This window comes from Phyllostomus discolor, chromosome 6 (genome assembly GCF_004126475.2).
Source record: "Phyllostomus discolor isolate MPI-MPIP mPhyDis1 chromosome 6, mPhyDis1.pri.v3, whole genome shotgun sequence".
NCBI lineage: Eukaryota > Metazoa > Chordata > Mammalia > Chiroptera > Phyllostomidae > Phyllostomus > Phyllostomus discolor.
In genome coordinates, this window is record NC_040908.2 from 79,583,096 (window position 1) to 79,602,724 (window position 19,629).

The 19,629-nt window shown below is 43.9% G+C and overlaps 1 protein-coding gene across 4 annotated transcripts in view; it reads right to left on the reverse strand.

The window, feature by feature from the left end:
* Window positions 1-10,623: 10,623 nt before the first annotated feature.
* TMPRSS4 (transmembrane serine protease 4) overlaps window positions 10,624-19,629 on the reverse strand; it is a 35,322-nt gene continuing 26,316 nt past the window's right edge. For 2 of the 4 annotated variants that reach the window (XM_036028499.1, XM_036028497.1), the window contains 8 exons: window positions 19,369-19,473; window positions 18,377-18,417; window positions 16,018-16,177; window positions 14,589-14,755; window positions 13,733-13,831; window positions 13,403-13,545; window positions 12,041-12,190; window positions 10,624-11,623 (listed from right to left, as the gene is read on the reverse strand). In XM_036028499.1, coding sequence (XP_035884392.1) covers window positions 11,612-11,623; window positions 12,041-12,190; window positions 13,403-13,545; window positions 13,733-13,831; window positions 14,589-14,755; window positions 16,018-16,177; window positions 18,377-18,417; window positions 19,369-19,473 — 877 coding nt within the window. In that variant the 3' untranslated portion in view covers window positions 10,624-11,611. The remainder of the gene's footprint in view (window positions 11,624-12,040; window positions 12,191-13,402; window positions 13,546-13,732; window positions 13,832-14,588; window positions 14,756-16,017; window positions 16,178-18,376; window positions 18,418-19,368; window positions 19,474-19,629) is intronic. The other 2 variants (XM_036028498.1, XM_036028501.1) reach the window with 2 other exon arrangements.

A 19,629-nucleotide genomic window follows, 5' to 3' on the forward strand; every position in this document is an offset into this window, starting at 1 on the left:
CCCGGATGCTCAGCACCTCCCATCAACTCAGAGAGAGTTCTGGACTTAGCCTGGGTTCCCCTCCCTGCACTGCAGCCTGGAAATGCTTCCCAGGCTATAAGCTGGGCCAGCAGTAAGGTTCACCTCATTTGTTTCTCCCTCTCAGGATTCATTGTCCTCTGCTCCCTATTGTCCTATGTCTAAAAAAATACTATATCATATATTTTCCCCCTTTTTTTAGTTGTTTGCAGTATAAGAGTAAACAATCCCCAAGATTCCATCTTGGCCAGAGGCAGAGTTGACATCACCTAATTTTATTTTAAAGGGTCACACTGGAGACTAGATTAAGAATGGGCAAGGGCAATAGTAAGAAGACCAGTGAAGAAGCTATCACAGTAATCCTGGGGAAAGCCAGTGGTGACCTGGTCCAGGATTGCAAGGATGGTGGTGGTGAGGGAAAATTGAGTTCAGGATATATTTTGAATACACAACTGATAAGATTTGTTGATAAAAAGGATTCAGATGTGAAAGAAAATAAGAAGTCATGGTAGACTCTACTATTTTTGGCCTCAACGACTGGGTGAACAGGGAAGATGAGGGAGGAGCAGGCTTGGGGATGGAATGAGGTGAGATCATGAGTCCAGTTTTGAACAGTTGACTTAACCATGTCTACAAGGAAGTCATTTCAACACACACACACCACTCCCTATCCAGGTCTGCCCCACTCAGCTGACAGCATCTCCTGAACAGGAACAGGAGGGTGAATGCTCAATGATGGCCACACCTTGGCTTGCCTCCAGTCCCACTGGCAATGCCTTAGTGGTGCTTTGCCTTGGATAGTCGTTTTTAAGTACTGAAACATTTGTTCAAACTGTTACCTGGAACAGGCTTAGAAACTACTTACATTTATGGCCAGTACTTTGGAGTTTTAAACCATTTAACTTCTACTGTCTCATGAAATCCTCACAAGAACACCAGTATTTGGTATAACTGTACCCATCGGCAGCTTAGGGAACTGAGGCTCAAAAAGGTCAGGGGGCATGGCCAAGGCCATTTCACTGATAAATGATAGATTGAGAACCTGAACCTAGACCCCTGGATTCTAAGTCCAGGGTTGTTCTTTCCTATACCTGTGTCACAGGTGGGCACAGGTAACCAGGTTCTTAGTGATCGGGACAAAGAATTGAACTGAACACTCAGATTTTATAGCAGAGAACATGGGAGCAGGCCAACTCCAAGCAGAGATTGACTTCATGGGCTGAAGGGACTCTATTCTTATAGGGCTGATCCTTCCTGGCTAGTTTTGGTGGGCTTTTACTGAGCATGTACAAGTAGTTGTATTACTTTAAAGCTACCACTCCTTCTCCTGGAGTCTCCCTGTACTAGGTTCACCTTTCCCTTCACCAGAGAATTATAGCTCTCCATGTTAGAGATTGGTGAAAAAGAAAGGAGTTATTTATTTAAGTGTTACAGACTAAAAGTAATGACTTAATATCTTCATCAAAATCCCAAAGTCCCTTAAAACACCCACAAACACACACAGTCCTTCCTTCCTCTCTTTGCCCAGTCTGGGGTACCATATCTCAGGGAAAGAAATAGAAGTCCATGGCTCAGGCAGCTGCCGGATCTTCCCAGTAATCGGTGCTTGGCTGGTAGGCCTTCCTCGGTTCCCAGCACCCTCAGCTGTGTTGCCGGGATCTCCAGCTAAAGCTGCGTGATGATTCTTTGCTAACACTGCATGGTGATTCTTCTCATGGCTATGGGGGGAGGGGAGGTCCCCCTGTGCCAAAAGTGCGTGGTTCTCTCTCCACTGCCACAGCTGCGTGGCTCCCTTTCTTACATGGCTGCAGCTGAGTGGCTCCCTCCTCAATGGCTGCTGAGTCTGGGTTTAAATATCCTTCCAGCTTTACTGGGCTGCCATCATGAGTCTGTGCAGGAGTGGCCCCATGTTGTGGAGCCAGTCATCTCCAAGTTCTCGCGCAGGCGCTGTAACTAGGGGGAGTTACCTCCCAGTTACATTTTGGGGGAAAGTTCCTTCCATCCCCCTGGCTCAGACAGAGCGTGGCCACAGCTATTTAACACATCTATGAAACTAGTTAAAGGTTATAGATATGCTAAACGACCAGGCCAGAGGTTAGCTGCAAAGGTTAGTTGCTATGCAAAACAGCTCTCAATGGTCCTGCTCCATGAGTCCCTTCCCCCAACTCGCAGCTGTGGTGGAGGGTGAGGACATCCATGTATATCTTTCTAATATTTCCTGGACATCTTGAGTTCTGGACCCCATTACAAATCCTTCTTTCGGGGGCCCCCTGGCTACACCCTCCTACAAACCCACCACACTAATGGGCTCAGGCTGCGTCCTCTTCATCTCTCCCTCATGCCTCCCCTAGTACCTGGCCCAAGTTTGTACTCAGAGCTCTATCCTTGTTGGGAACTGCCCTGTTTGGTATCAGAAGCTGTAACCCCTGCCAAGGCTAAGGCTGAGGGAGTGGCCTTGGACTGTAAGCCAGCAAGGAGACAAAAGCTTATCTCCCTGGCAGGAGTGCTGTTTCTGCTGCTTCATTCATAACTGAACCCCAATGCTTGGTCAATTAACCAATGACGGGTAAGATTCCCCAAGGGGGAATGATCTAAGACAGGCACAATCATGTGGGAGGCCCCCAAGAAAGGACTTTGGGGGCTATAGCAAAAGGGGGTGATAGACCCTCGCTCCTTGGCTTTGATGTAGCCTGAGTCCTCATTGTCTGGGAGAAAACCTCCTTATCTCTTGGTTGCCTTAGTTTCCTTGCTCCACCTAAGCCTGAAACAATGACAGGGTTGTGCAGCTCTGTACTGGAAAGGGCGGGTTCCCTGGGTGATCCGGCCTAAGAAAGAATATGTAAAATCCTGTGAAACCTGCTTTGTTTAGAATGCTCTCAGTTGAATGAGAAGGGTCCAAGGAGGAAGTTAGTTTGTTCCTTAAAGTTTTATGGTTCTTTGACCCTGACTCAAAATAGGCCCTCAGACTTCCTTGTTATCTATTGTTTGATCCTTACTTCCTAGCAATGAGTAATGAGCTTTTACCTGAATTCTTGTTCAAATGAAACCAATAAAAAGCCTCTCCGGAGGGGGAACGAGGTGCTCCCCACTTGAGAAGTGGCCATGGCACCCTCCAGGAGAGAGGGTGGCCAAGGCGCTCCCCACGTGAGGAGTGGCCCTTCTGTTCCTATTCCCCCACAGGACCTGGTTGTCTCTGTGTATATTTTTAGCATGTTTTGACAAACATCCGCAGCCGAGATGGATACTGCTGGCCGGTATCCTCCACATATCCTGGTGTAATCACTGGCATTTAGGTAAAGACCTTCTTATGGAGAGAGCTCTGGACCCAGAGCTGCGACAGCCAGGCCCATGTTCCAGCTTATCTTATGGGATTCAGCTCCCTCACTTCCTTGTGGAAAGGGGGAAGATTTTTATCCACCAAACTTCTCTCCATACCCTCCCTTCTGGAAATGATGAGGGTCTGCTATAAGAGTCTCTGTGTTAGTCATAGTATATTGTCTAGTTTCCACTTGGCCACCCCCATGGAATCACTTATGTCCTGAGTACAGAATGCAAGGATAGGCACATCTTAGCACAAGCCTAGATCCAGAAAGAGCACAAGCACTTCAAGTTTCGCTGCTGAATGTCACCCTAAAGCATTCCATGGAAGTATTTTTATAGTCTCTCTCTCTCTCTCTCTCATCAATCATATATCTATCTTTCTTGTATGTGAGGTCTGTCAGAAAAAAGTCCAGCCATTGTTGATATAATGAGAATGGTTTGTGTGACATCAATGTAACCTGGCAGCCAAGGAGAGTGGACTGGAATGCACATGTGTGAACAATGATGACTTCACTGTACCAGTCAGTGGGGTGGCAGATGCCCTTGAGTGAGCATGTGTACTATGTGGCTGTGGCATTCAAAATGAATGAGCATGTAGAGCAACAGATCTGCATCAAACTATGTTAAGCTTGAACATTCCCCCACAGAAACTATCTGGATGATTCAGAAGGTCGCAGCTATGGGCAACAGGTGATTGGCAATTTCATCATGACAACACACTTACTCATGCATGCATCGCATCTCATGTATTGGGAATCATTCTTCCTGGTTTCAGGAGCTGTAACCTTGCCAACAGGTGAAAAGGCCCCACGGCTAGGGGACCTTGGGACCATAAGCCACTAAGGAGACAAAACTTATTCTCTTGGCTGGGGCGTAGCCTCTTCCCCCTTTACTTCACCCTGCTTGGCCCCTGGAGGATGGCTGGATAGTCAATGATGGGTAAGATTCCGCAAGGAAGGAACAACCTAAGACAGGCACAGTCACGGAGGGGCCATCAGGGAAGGACTTAGGGGATTATGGAGTAGGGACAAAAGACCTTCACCCCTCAGCTTTATCATAGCCTGGGTCCTCATTCTATCTGTAAAAACTCTCCTAATCTTTTGGCTGTCTTGCTTCCCCCACATGATTTAGGCCTGAAACAATGCCGAAGGGGGGTACAGCCTTGTGCTGGAACCAGTGGTTCCTGGCAGGGGTATGGGGGGGATGATCAGGCCTGAGAAAGAATGCATAAAATCCTGTGAAACCCGCTTGGCTAAGAATGTCCTCAATTTAAATGTTAAGGGTCCAAGCACAAAGTAAGTTTCCCCCCACCCCAGGTTTTATGGGCGATTGATGTTACCCTGTCTACCAGACCCTGACTCAAAAGGACCCCCATGATCCCAGAAATATTATTTGTAAACCATACCTCCTTTCTTTGATATGCATCCCTACGCAAGCTAAACTCAATAAAAGCCCATTGAGAGAGAGGCTCAAGGCCCTTGTCCTCTGAGAGATTGGTCAGCATTTTCTCCCCAAGCAAATCATGTCTTGGTAGACTTATTCTTATCTGCTGTGGCTGGGAGAGCTCTTCTGGATGGAGCTCCCTGACACTCATGCAGAGTTTTTTGGTGAAACATCAAATCACCCAGGTGACTCAGCAATCCCTACAGCACAGATTTGATCCCTGTGACTTCTGTCTTTTCCTATAACTAAAATCACCTTTGAAAGGGAAGAGATTTCAGACCATTGATGAGTTCATCAAAATACAAGGGGGAAGCTGATGGAGATTGGGAGAATTGTATGAGGTCCCAAGGCACCTACTTTGAAGGGGACTGAGGCATCATTGTCTTACATACAATGTTTTTTGTATCTTGTATCTTCTGCAATAAACGTCTCTATTTTTCATATTACATGGCTGGATACCTTTTAGACAGACCAGATCATTTTATGTTAAGTAAATTTTTCTTCATAATTTCTTTTTTTTTGACCTATAAGTTACTTAGAAGTGTTTTTAACATATACATATATTTATACTTTAAAAATTATTGTTTGTGATTACCTTATAACTGAATAGCAGTACGATCAGACAGCTTAATCTGTTTGATAGTCTTGCTCAGGTTGCTTAGAAAACTTAAGGTTTCTAAGTTAAACTCACATTTCTTCTTAAAGAAGCATTTTGTTTTAATTTCAGTACCTAGAAAATAATTCATGTTCACATTATATAATATTTGACACTGCTATATCAAGGACATATGCAACATGACAAGAAATGAAGAAGACAGAAGAAAATATTTAAGCAATTTATAGATAAAGGGGCAAAGATACAATCGGTTGCTGTTCTAATATTTCCTACTCCTGAAGCCTGAGCTGCAAACAAAGAGGGAAAGTAAGAAATCATCCATGGTTTCCTCAGTGAGGAGACAAGAAGAGGACATCAGAACTGATGTATAAGTCTCTGCCTCACTTTCCTATCTATTGTAAGTTTAACATCTGAACACTTTATTAGGCTCAATCCCAAGGAAGCAGGAGTATGGGGAAGGGCAGCCTGGAAGGGACAGAAGGAAAGCAAACATAAAATCTTGTGATACTGCACTGACCACAGCTCCATAAGCAACTCACTAATCGCCGAATCACAAGGATTGTCTCTGAGGAACCAGGGCTGCTCTGAATAGTTCCATCTTGGAAAGAGGGGTAAGTAATTTATCTGTTGGATTCTTCCTGTCTCTTGTCTTTCAGTAATCAACATTTGTCCCATTAGACAATAATTTCCAGGCAGCCCTGGGGAAACAAGAGCTCTGTGAGTACAGCTGCTGGCTCTGGGCACGTGAGTTACTGTGGTTCCCACCATGGTGTGACAAAGACCACCCAAGCCAAAGCCCAGCCCTGTTTACAGGGAAGGTGGAGACCAGTGTGGTGTTAGGAGAAGAGGCGATGGCAGTTGCCACCGTTTTAGAACCAGGGAAATGAAAGGGGCCAGGGCTGGGTTGGCCTAAAGCAGGAAATCAGGCCAATGACTACAGCCTAGAGGTGGGAGAGTAGGGGATGCAGGCAAGGCTGTGTGGAAATTGATGGGAACACCAAACTGGGTCTGGTGGGTGCTCATGCTATTTTTGAAATGTATTGAGACTTACTTCATGAACTAGTAAGTAGTTCATATTGATTAGCTACATTTTTCTGCAAAGAGGAAATTTCTTCCTCACCATCTTGAGCCAACTTTGTTACTTGGTTGTAGATTTCTATGGCAAAGCAGAATGCTTATTTTTTTTCTCTTAAAAACCATTTGAGAGTAGGAAGTTGGTATAGTCAATGCCAGTGGTGACAAAAGGATTGCTTTTTTTTTTCTTCTTCTTTCTTTTTCCTTTTTTTGGTTTACAAGTGTTAACTTATTATCTTCCTGGAGAATTGAACCTTTTATGATTATGTACTGACTGTCTTTATCTTAAAGGCATTTTTGTCTTTTTGTCTTAAATCTCTATTTAAAAACAATGTTTATAAAGCTTCACCAGCTTAAATTTGGCTGAGTAGTTGCTTTCATATCTTTATCAACCTTTTTAGTTTTATTGGTTCTGTAATGTAATGTTTTGGGGTTGTCTCATAAATAACAGGCAATTTAGTTTTACATTTGTATCCATTTTGATTATATATAGTAGGCAGTTTAACATTTATTGTGATGTATTGATTTTTTGATGATTGATACTTTTGTTTTTACTATCCTACTTTGTACATTTTACTCATTCCATTTTTCTGTGCTTTCTTGTCTTCTCCTCTTTCTCCTCCTTTTTTTGAGATTGTTTGATTTTTAGTTTTTCCTTAATGTATTTCTTATTATTATTGTTTTGGAAGTTAGACATTCCTTCTGTTCTTCTGAGCATTTGGAATACTATAACTACACTATATATAACATAAGTTTAATCAGCATTTAAACTTCCTTATTGAGCAACATAAGCACTTCAAAATATTTTAACTACAACTAACCCTCCACCTCACTTATATACTATTATTATTTCTGTATTTTAGTTAGGCTTTTAAAATGTAACCCACAAAATAGATATTATTTTATGTAGATGAAGTTGTTTAGATTTATCTACATTTTTACCAATTGCTTCACTATTCCTTCTTGTATCTCAGTTCTTCCTTTTAGGATCATTTTTCTTTTTCTTAAAGTATATACTTCATATAGTCCTTTAGAGAATGCTTGTTGGTATTAAACACTCAGTTTTTTCTTTCCTAAAAATACCTTTACTTTTTAAAACTGATTTTATTTATTTTTAGAGAGGGGGAAGGGTGGGAGAAAGAGAGGGAGAGAAACTTGGATGTATGAGAGAAACACCAATCAGTTGCCTCTCATATATCCCCAACCAGCATCCTGGCCCACAATCCAGGCATGTGTCCTGATGGGGAATTGAACTGGTGACCTTTCAGTTTGCAATATGATGTCCAACTCACTGAGTCACACTAGTCAGGGCAATGCTTTTATTCTGGAAAGACAGTTTTGTAAGGTTCACAATTCTTGATTGACCATTATTATCTTTTGGCACACTGAAGATACAATTCCACTGCCTTCTAGTTCCTTTCTTCCTGTGGGGAAATCTCCTGTTAGTCTAATTGTGGTAACTTTGTGGTACAGTAGGTGATCTTGGTTTTCTCTCTCGCTACTTGAGAGTTCTTCTCCCTTACCCACCATGTGGTATTTTGAAGTTTTCCTATAATGTGCCTAGGTGAGGATTAGTTTTAACATTTCCACCTTGTTTGTATGGGTATACATACACTCTGGTGACATATGCTGTATTTGTACATTCATATCTTTAATCAGTTCTGAAATGTCAGCTGTTATCTCTTTTGATATTGTCTCTCATTTTTTCTGTTTCCTGTCTCTGGATCTCTAATTGGATGTGTTAGACCTTATCCTTTTAGCTTTCATTGTTCCTAGCCTTGTTTTCATATTTTTTAAATCGCATCATCTCTTTCTGCTGCAAATTTAGTAATTTCTTCAGTTTGATTCCCATCCAGGGTGCATACCTAGATTGTGGGTTTGATCCCTGATTGGAGTACATAAGGAAGGCATCCAATCGATGTTTCTGTCTCACACTGAGACTTCTCTCTCTTAAATCAGTAAAAACATCCTCAGGTGAGAATTAAAAAATTAGTTTTTATCTCTAAAAGTTCTTATTTTGTTCTTCAAATCTGCCTGCCATTTTTGGTTGATTATTAAAATATCCACTTTTAATAGAAACTAACAAGTGTTGATGAGGATGTAAATGTTGAAGACACTATATTAAGTGAAATAAGCCAGACACAAAAAGGCAAATTCTGTATAATTCCACTTATGAAGTGCCTGGAGTAGCCATATTCATAAGGACAGAATGTAAATTGTGGTTGCCAGAAGTGGGGGCAGGTGAGATATGGGGGATTATTGTTTAATGGTTATACAGTGTCAGTTTTGCAAGGTAAAAATAGTTCCGTAGATGAATAGTGGTGACAGTTGCACAAAAATGTGAATAAAAATACCATTGGATCATATGCTTAAAAAAGGTAAGATGGCAAGTTTTATGTCATGAAGGGGGACTCCAGAAAACTGGAATTATCTTTTGGAGGGTGGGCCCTTTCTAATACAGACTTCTCCTACTCAGGTGGGTGTTCTAGGAACCCATCTGTATCAGTGTACAGCTGCTGTTGTGACAGACTATGTTTGGCTTCAGTGAACTCAGTCTTTTTTGAAGACTCTTTCAAACTCTTTGCCCACACTGTGCTGAATGTTCAGCAGTTTTTGACCAAAAATGGTATGACCTCCATGTCCCATCCTCCCTATTCACCCAATTTCACCTGAGCGACTATTTTTTGTTTTCTCAGATGAAAAAATTCATCAAGGGGAAACATTTTACCAATGTGAAAGAGATGAAAGAAAAAAAGGTAGAAGCACTAAAAGGCATCAAAATTGATGAGTTCAAAAACTGTTTTGAGCAGGGGCAAAAAAGTCTTGATAGGTGTATTGCATCAAATGGAGAGTACTTCGAAGGTGACTGAAGTTTAAACATGTAATAATAGATACACACTTTTTTATAAATAAATTCTGTTTTTTGGGTACCCCCTTGTATGTGTATTTTATTACAATTAAAAATAATTTTAAAATATGGAAAAATCAGCTTTTATTTAAAAATTTTTACAAATTATCATTATATTGGAGGCCCTATAGTCAGCTGTTTATAACATGAATTCTGGAGTCAGAATGCTGATGTTCAGTTTCACAGTATGTAACGTTAGGAAAGGTATTTAAAACCCCTTGTGTCTTAGTTTTCTTATCCTTAAAGTGGGGATAAGAACAATACTTAGCTCACAGGTTTGTGTGGGTATTAAATGAATCAGTATACAATGAAACACTTGAAATAGTGTCTGGTATTCTGCAGTTTTAATAATTATTATGATTATTTGATAATTCTAACATCTGAAGTCCTGGGGATTCTAAATTTGCTGTTTTTGTGATTCCTATTCATGGTGGTTTTTTCTTTTCAGAAAAACTTGGCAGATCTTTGATTGTGAACTCATATTTGGAGAGTCTTTGGGAATCCCAAGTCTCTAAATTTGAAATATTTTCCTTCCTCATTACATTTGACACCTGTGACCACATTTGTTTCCTCCAGTTGTTTCTATTTCACTTGGGAGTCCTACGTTCAGCTTCCCTCCCTACAGTGGATCTGGGTTTAGTTCTGTTCTCAGCCTTCATATTGGGTTACCCTAGGGTAACCCAAAACTTTAATTAGCTGTTGCTCCCAGATCTCCACCTTAGTTTCAGCTCATGATTCTAATGGATTTATTTATTTATTTGTTTTTTGAGGATTTCTATTATGTCTTAAAGGAACCTAGTAAGGCATTAACAAGTATATTTTATCTAGGATCTGAGTCAATTATAGCAAGAAGGTCCTCAGAATACTGGGGCATTGCCCTGACTGGTGTGGATCAGTGGGTTGGGCATCCTCTTGCAAATCCTATTGCCGATTTGATTCCCAGTCAGGGCACATGCTTGGGTTGTAGGCCAGGTCCCTGGTTGAGAGTGTATGAGGGGCAACAAATCAAAATTTCTCTCACACATTGATACACATTGATGTTTTTGTCCCTTTTTCTCTCCCCCTCCTTTCCCCTCTCTCTAAAAAACAAAAACAAAAGCAACCCCTCCCCAAACTGGAGCCTCCATATAGTGGCCAGAGAAGTCCACTGGGGCTTACTTTTCTGAGTGCAGAAGCTCATATTCCCAGAATCAATTTTGGGAACCGCTTCATACCTGGCTGGTGACAAATAACCTTTTTTCAAAAATTAATGATAAAAACCACACCCAGGGCTCACTAGATACATAAAAGTTAGGCCTTAGAGGTGCATGTTATTTTTTCAGCCACTTGGGGAGCCATAATTTAATGTCACCCTTGAATGCCTAAATCATCTCCCTCCCAAGCCATAGGTTATCTCTGGCCCATGGCTGACACCACAGGCAGTAGGAAGGGAGGAGGGCAATGGGAGATGGCCTGAGTGGGAAAAAGACTTGTTCACTGTGGCTTCCCCAGTCTGCAGCTTGCTATTGCTCCCATTCAGCAGCCCTGGTCTCTATGTCTCCTTTTCTCCAATCCTCTACTCTGAGAATTAATTGTCTCTCCAAGGCCTGTCCCTACCCAGGACAAAGAAGAAAGATTGTGGTTCGATAGTCCTAGCTCAGTTCTTATTTAGCAACCCAGTCAAACTATGGCAAGGACTTGACATACCTGTTTAATAAAAGCAGCCATATAGGTAACAATAACAAAAACAGTAAATATGGGTAGCTATGCCAACAGCAGGACGGTGCATTTTACATTACAACTGGTTTCTTGCCCAGGTAGATGTGGGGATGGGTGGAGAAGAGAAAGCTGGCTCAGACCCTTTCCTCCCTGCATTCCAGCTTTTGGTGATCTGGGCTCTCACCAGAGAGTCTACTTCTATTTAGTGGCGTGGGGATGTTCCTTCTGAGCTCAGCAATGCCTTCTGAGACTGGCTCAGAGGCTGGCCTGTTCAGTGGGCTGTGTCTCCCTCCTTGGGATATTGGGAGCACTGGGGGTTGGCTGTACTGGAGCTCCTAACTTCGTCTTGAGTGTGTGTGGGCTATGGGGTCTCCTATAGGAATGGAGGCCCTTTGTTGCACCTAGAAATGCTGAGGCTGTGGGTGGAGAGGTGTGCCCAAAGAGGCTCTTGCTCTGTGTCTGGCTTCTGGGGGATCCCCAGGTAGGCAGGACAGGGAGGAAGCAGTTTCGGGCACTGCGGAGGAGCAGCAGCATCATGATTCAGACTAGAATAAGAGATCAATGAAAAGAGAGTCATGCTTTGAAAATGGACAAAACAACGATGTATGCACAATTGATTTTCCTTTCCTGAATCTCTTTGCTCCTCTCTCTACCCTGTAGGGAAGTCGCATAAGCTTTTCTACCTTCCTTCTCATCAGAATCTGTTTTCTGGAAAGTATCAGATAGTATCATTCTGCCAGACAATTGACAATGATAAGGTTGGGTATGCATTTAATGGGAATTTCTGATCTAAGGAATTTCAGTTCTTAGTGGTGGAAGGCCAGGCTGTTACTTACTGGTAGGGAAAATTCTTTGGGATATAAAAGGTCTCAGAGCCATTTAAATTAAACCCAAGGATGACTGGGTGTCCTAAGAGTAGAGGAGGGAAGGGAGGGCACAATAGATAGGACAAACATGCTTACCTTCCGGACACTGTAGACCCAGTTGAGATAGGCTGTGACTTTGGTGTATACTCCCGGGGTGCTTGGGCCCCCGCAGCCATGGCCCCAGCTCACGATGCCCACAACTTGCCACAGGTCAGAGTGATACATCAGGGGCCCACCGCTGTCACCCTGTGAGAGGACAGAGGAGGGGCTGCTGGGTAGAGCAGGTGGCATAAGATAGAGGGGTGGGCTTCTCCTTTCTCCCCTCCCTGCACTGGCCCATCTCTGTCTGCTGGCCTGCCTCGCTTGACCTGCTCAGACTGTTCGTGAAGCCTAGAACGTCCTTCTCTTTTGGGGTAGAAGAGTTCTGTTGGAGCTCGAGTAAGTTGTGGGTGTACCCATAGCCCCTCTCTTGGAGATCCACAACTCATACCAGCAGACTGAAGGCTGTAAGGGGCCCTGTAACAGGGAGGCCTGGTTATCTATGTTTAATATTGTATTTCCCAAATTTATTTAACCACCTATGGAGTGCCTATTTCATGCTAGGCAGTGTTCTAGATAATTGGGTTCAGTCAATGAAAAGAACAAAGATCTCTGCCTTCAGAAAGCTTAGAATTAAATGGAGAGGGAGAGAGAGAAAGAAAGAAAGGGAGAGAGGGGATAAATAATCATACAAGACAGACAAAAAATATCAGATAGTGAAAAGTTCACTTATTTGGGTGTCTGTCTTTCCAGCACCTATAACCCTTGAGGCCTCTTCCCTCAAAACTCAATAACACGGTGGCCAAACTGCTGTTTATGTGCCCCTGTCCCCGACTGTGAGCTCCCTGAGGGAAGGCACTATCTCCAAGCCCAGCACTTACCTGGCATTCAAGACACAACTAAGAGATGCCTCTTGAGTGAAAGAACTGAATGACTGAGAATGGAGGTGGGAGTAGGTTCAAGGGTTTAAAGAGGATATCTCAGCAGATGTCTGGGGTGGGGCAAGAGGACCTAGCACCAGGACTTATCCAGCATGAGATAAGTTTTCCCTAGTGTGGTTTAGTAGCTTAAAGACAGTTATAGAGAAAATGACCTGGAATTCTTGTCTTCAAGAGACTTATTCCTCTAGATGATGGAAGGGAGGGTAGGCGGGGAAGGTAACCTCACCTTAGTATGTGAAGTACATATATACACTTAAAATCTTTCTGCATGTCTCCATCCATCTATCTGTCCCTATCTTTAGCTGATAAAATTCTTCTTTCCATGTTTCCCTCCTTTCCTTCCTTCATTAGACATTGAGAACCAAACATATGGTACTCAATAGGACTTTGTGTGAGGCATTCAGCTTTTGGATTTTTTGTCTCTCTAGGATCTACATCCTTATCCATAGGATTCCCTCATGACCCTTAGAGGACTCACCTGGCAGGTGTCCACACCACCCTCCAGGACGCCAGCACACAGCATTTCCTTGGTAACTTCCCCCTGGTATGCATCCTCTGCATTGCACTGAGTCCTGTCAATGACCTGGACTGATGCCTGCAGCAGTATGTCAGACATCTTCCCTGGGAGGTTGAAAACATACTCACATTCTCACCCTTGCCCTCTCCCCAAGTCCAGGATAATACTGTGGGTTATCAGGCACCTTGGTGTTTGGACCTCCAGGATGGGATTTTCCTGATGGATGATCCTCCTTCCCATTACCTCTGATTTCTGCTTTCTCTGCCCTGTGATCCTGAGCCTAGGACTTACCTCCACCCGGCTCTGTAAAGCCCCATCCGATGACCCAAAGTGGGGTGGCTGGAGTGAGCTCCTCATCAGAGAAGGGCAGGCAGATGGGTCTGACTGTGTCTGCCAGGAGCAGAGAAGAGGAGACCCAATGTTCAGCAAGCCTGGTGGTTAAGCATTTTGTAACACAGTTTCCACAGGATGTTAATAGAAGTAATAGGAGAAAAGGGGTTCTGTGGTCAAATATGTTTAGAAAATGTGGGTTAAACACAATAAAATTAATTATTTAAAAAATTAAAAATTCTTTAATATACTAAAGTGCTCCAAGAAAGAGAGCTGAAGTATAAAAATGTTTCCCAAATTTATTTGAGAATAGAACCTTCTTTTCCCCAAGAACCAACATTTGGAAATGCTGATCTAAATATAGTATAAAGATGAGCCATCTAACAGAGATGTTCTAAGATTCTATGGGCTGCCTTAACAGTAGTGAGTTCCCTAACTCTGAAGGAAAGTGAATGGGTAGAATGAACACTTGGCAGGATACTGTACAGGTTCTTGGCATTGGTTGGTGGAGAAGGATAGATTAGATGAATTCACAGCTCCAAGACTGGATGAATTTATGATCCTCACTTAAGATGCTCTACATGGAGAGAACAGCAGACCATAGAAGCTCTGGCAGGGAATGGGGTGGGATGTCAACTAACAGCTGGAGGAGGCCTCATGGCATTACTGGTGTAAGTCTGGTATATTTGCTGGAAACAAATGGGCAACTGAGGTCTTGAGAGGAGAAGTGATGAGCTCAAGGCCGCTTAATGAGCTAGTGGCAGAGTGGGGACATAACCTAACCTAAGGGGCTCTGTTCCCAAGTGCCACCTCTTACCTGAGAATGTGAGTGGGTACTGCAGCTTCACAAGAGCAATGTCTTTCTCTTTGGGGTATGTGATATTGAGCTCAGTGACAAAGATCTTGGCCACAGGCAGGGATGGGAAGTTGCCCATTTTGTCTGAGCCAACTCTCACCTTCCAGTTGGACACATCAAGATGCTTCCTGGGGGCAGAGACAGTGGGGTTAGGGCTTGAGCCAAGCATGAGTAGGCCTTGCAGAAGGCTAGGTCCCCAGGGCCCTGGGGATTGTGGTGCTAGAGGTTCCTGCCTTAGGAGGTAATGATGGTGAAGGCAAGGTGGTGGAGAAGGGACAGTCTGAGGAATCACCCACTATAGATCAAATTCTAAAAGGGGACTTGATCTTTTTTTCCCCAGTGGAACCTACTCAAGAAAACTTCTAACTGGAGGTCTGGGGAAGGGGTCATTCCCACTGCCTGAGCTCTGGGGTCTTGGCACTGTCATCTGCAATGCTGTTCATTATTGTTGGCACTCATGTAGTACTTGCAGTGGTACTGTGGACACTTATGTTATGTACTTGTCTTCCTTCTGACACTAGATGGTTTTCCAGGAAAGGTTTATAGCTTTTGTCAGATTCTCAAAAACATTTAAGAACCACTGGCCTAGACTGTGAGTTTCTCTAAGGCAGCAATGGTCCCTAATAATATAATGCTTGGTCCCTAGTAGGGACTCACCAGATATTACAGGAATGAAGGAATAAAAGTAAAGAAGCCCTGGAACTGGTCCTTCCCAGGGGTAGGGGTAGGCATCTCTGCTGGGCTGTAAGGAAATCTATACTTTTTTCCCTTAAGTTTCTGGACATAGTGAGGGAGTAGCAGTGACTCTAGATCCTAGAAACACTTCCTGGAAGACTAGCAAAGAGGGAGAGAGTTCTCAGGTAGATTGGAAAGCTTTTGTGGAGTGAATGATATGAGATGGACTGAGGACACTGGGTTTCTAATGGTTTCTAACTTGGAAGAGGTCAAACTTGGTGATCACCATCCTCTGCTCAGAGCCCCAGTGAGGGAGATATTATGTCTAGCATCTTATTGGGGTGGCCACAATCTAGGACATAGTTTTTAAGGGCAGAGTAAAGGGCAGTGAGGGCCACAGAACACAAGTCGGGAGATAGAGAGCCAGGCACTCAGGCCCCTCCATGGCTTCTGTATTTTTGTTTTCAAGATTTAATTTATTTATTTTTAGAGAGAAGGGAAGGGAGGGAGAGAGAGGGAGAGAAACATTGGTCACCTGTCTCTTGCATGTACCCCAACTGGGAACCGAACTAGCAACCTAGGCATGTGCCTTGACCATGAATTGAACTAGTGATCTTTTGCTTTGTGAAATGATGCCCAACCCACTGAGTCATATCAGTCAGGGCTCCTCCATGGCTTTGGCTCCTACAAGGCCTCCTTGCAGAGTGGTCCTTACCTGAAGCAGTGGGCTGCTGTGAGGATCCAGTGTGAGTCCAGGATGCTCCCTCCACAAATGTGTTGTCTGTTGTACTGGATACTAACCTGCCAAGGCCAAGAATCCACCGAGGCCTTCTCCCCACCGACCACCCGAGGGGCCTTCAGGCTCTTCCCACAGGCTGGGCTCAGCAGGAAGGAGGGAGAAAGCAGGAGTCAGGCTCTCGAGAGATGGGGTTGCCTCTCCTTAGAGCCCAAAGTCTATCCTGAGCAGGCTGTTAGGAACAGGAGCTGGTGGTGAAGGGGATCAGGCCAAATTTGAATGATTCATGGGAGATATTGAGTGTCCTAGAGCACAGGATTTCCTCCAATCTCCCTCCTTTCTTTTCAGGTTTGGATGTGCTTAGGAGTTTACATTGTGAACATGGGTGTGTCCATTGTGCTGAGAATTTTATGACCTTCAAACTAAACAGTGATGCAGAATTATGAAAGTCCCACCCAGGTAGAGTGTCCCCAGGCCACTCCCACTGAGTAACAGTAAGCAGACACCCACAGGCTGCTTTGGGAGCCAGCAGTGGGAAGAAAGTTTCAAAAACTGGTTCTTTCCATCCTAAAATCACCTTTCTCCAAGTGTCTTTCCCCTTTCTGAGTGAATCTCCCAATTTGACACCCTATTCTCTTTCATATCTCTCTGTCCTGGCTTTCATATTTGACCCTGGAAATCTTAAAAAAAAAAACTTCCAATTCCATCTCCCTGCCCTGTTTTCAGCCTCTTCAATCTCCTGGCAGTCACTGCCCCATAGCTTTTAAAGCGGAAAGGCTACCAACTTTTCTGAGCCTATGCTAACCAGGGACTTTACCAACACCACTGAATTCCAAACAATGCTTTCTACATGTTACCTCACTCACTCAATCAGAGCACTTCAGCATCACTCTTTGTTTGTAGGGTAGAGTTTAAATCCTGGCAGCCTCCTGCTCTCCTTATGTAAAGTTTCCATTTAGCCAAATCAATATGCTTGTAGCTTCCTAAATAGTAATTCTGTTTTTGTTCAAGGAAGCCTCTGTCTATGAGATACTATCTCCTCTCTGTTTAGCTAAGTCATTGGTTCATTCAGCAAATTTGTACTGATGGCCTACTATTTCTCAGGGATATTAAGAAGGGAGTGATGGACAAGACAGAAAGACAGACATGGTCCCTCCCCTCCTGAACCCTATTGTTCACTCTTCAATACTTAGCTTGAGCACTACCTCCTGGCCACTCATTCCCTGGGGAGTTCCCCCTCTTTGACTTTCCATAGACTGCTCTGGGTGTTGGCCAGCCTTTCATTATTGTCATGCTTCTGTCTTGTCTTCTCAGTGAGACCTAAAGCTCCTCAAGGCAGTGTCTGTGACTTAAGCTTCTTTGTAACTTCAGTGCTATTCAGCTCAGCACATCAGATGATATGACTGTTAATTCATTAATTTGTTACCATGTGTTAGCCCCCACACAGTAGCTATTGTGGGGGGTGGTCACATGATAATGACTAAAAGTCTTAATGTCCAAAAAGGAAGTACATATACTGCTGAACTTCAAAGGCAGTAATGATGGCCTTCCTTTCTGTCTAGTTTCCAGGGCTTCTGGGCTCTGCTCATTCTTCTCCAAAGAGACTGGTAGAATGAGCTGGGCCACAATGCCTGTTTTCTTTTCTGATCTCTTCTGTTAGGGCTGGAAGTGGGGGGGTCCTGGGATCCTCTTGGGCAGTTGGACTAAATGGTTTCTTGGAAAAATTAATCTCAGAGAGGTCAAGTGAATTACTCAAGGTCACCCTGGAAGCCTATAGGACTGGTGCTCAGGTCTCCTGAACCACTGTGCAGCTCTCTCTTTAGCATGTCAGTTGTGACTTCTACTCAATTTGGTACTTTCCACATGTGGCCTTGTGCCTCTTTCTTTGCTCAATTATTAACTCCTGATGATAGTGGCCACTTCTTTTACTTTTCTGCTTCCAGCCAGCACCTGAGAGTGTTAGACACAAGCTCAGTGACTCTTTGCTAAATGGAATGTGGATAATCTAATCTTAGATAACTGAGCTGATTGTGACAAAGGAAGTTATCTGGGCCCTGAGCAGGAAAGAGAAGTGTAGGGGCCTCGTCCTACCCTGTCCAGTTTTCTTACTCTCTCTCCACTCAGATTTTGGGGCTATGTGTTGTTGGTAGGAGGAAGTTTCTTAATGTCAATCACTTGAAGGAGCATTGACCTACAAGTCCAAGGCCTAAAGAAGTAATGTTGGGACAAAAACAGAATGAAACTTGAAGTCTGAGAGATTTAGGAATGAAAGTGAAGGTCTTTTGTCATGCTCATTGCTGGCCCAGGACCCAAACCCTTCGAGATGGGATGTACTCACCAAGGCACTGCAGGGAAACCAGGGAGCCTGAGAGACAGGGTCTGGAAGGGCGACACAGGGCCCTGAGTTTTCTGCTCCTCTCTTGGCTGGGAGGCAGGAACTCAGGTCTTTTGGCAGTACTGAGTCAAATCCCCTCCCAATATAGGAACTATGGAATCTGCATAGGGGGTCTGTATAGAAACTACATTGCCACTCAGTTTAATTTGATTTAATTTGCTTGGATTCAACACCCTCCAGTGAGGAGCATCTACACTGTGCTGGGTCCTGCCTGAGTCAGAACCCAAGTTGGGTTCTCGGCAGCCTGAGATAGAAGAGAGCAGAGCCTGGAGCAGTGTCTGCTGCTCTGCTGGCTTGCCACAGAGAAGAATGGGATTTCAATGAATTTTAGGCAAATGATCATTCTGTTCCTATCCCTGTCCTTTTCAAGATTTACTCTTTGATAAAAAAGCAGTACTCAGTAACATCCCTGAATGTTAAGAAGCCAGAATCTTCTCTGAGCTTGTCTGCTGCAGGGGACAGTTTTCATTTAGATGCTGTGCTCTAATTCACTGTAGTGAAGCAAAGGAAGAGACCATTGACAAAGGCCTGCAGTCTCTGCTCTGGAGAGTTGGAAGTGTGGAGAGGTCTTATAGTGGCATGGGTGAGTGGCAGGGAAGGACTAAGTAGCCTTTGGATTATTCCCTGTTGGGCTTAATAGAGAACATAAGGCAGCGGAAAAATAAATGGTTTTGCTCTTCAACTGGTGGAAAGGCCACCAAGGTGGCTTTTGTGCTGGACAGCTGTTCATTGTATTCAAAAAAGAGTCAACACTGGAAATCTCTCACAAATGTGATTCTCCACTCTTGGTATCTAACAATTTGCCTGGCCAGGAGTTCTTCCTGTCGTCTGGTTTACATTTCCCTGCTGTGTCTGTTCAGAGTGGGCTGGCTGCAGCTCTGAGGGCATCTCCATGTGTGAGCCTTCTGTTCACCAGAGGATGTCCTCTCACTTACCCACTTGAATTTTGCACCTGAAGGTCCTGGCTGTTTGCTGTGATTTCAACAACATGTAGATCTTGGACTGGACCAATCTTTACAGCTCTGAAGGTGGGTTTGCCACTCATGTTGGGAGAGAGAGAGAGAGAGAGAGATGTGAGTTAGGGCAAAAGTTTAGAACAAGATAGTGGGACTAGCCCACATGCAGGAGAGAGGGTGGCAGAGGATGCCTGGTGGGGCATGGCAGGGAGGTGGAGGTGGTCTTGGACAGTGAGGGTG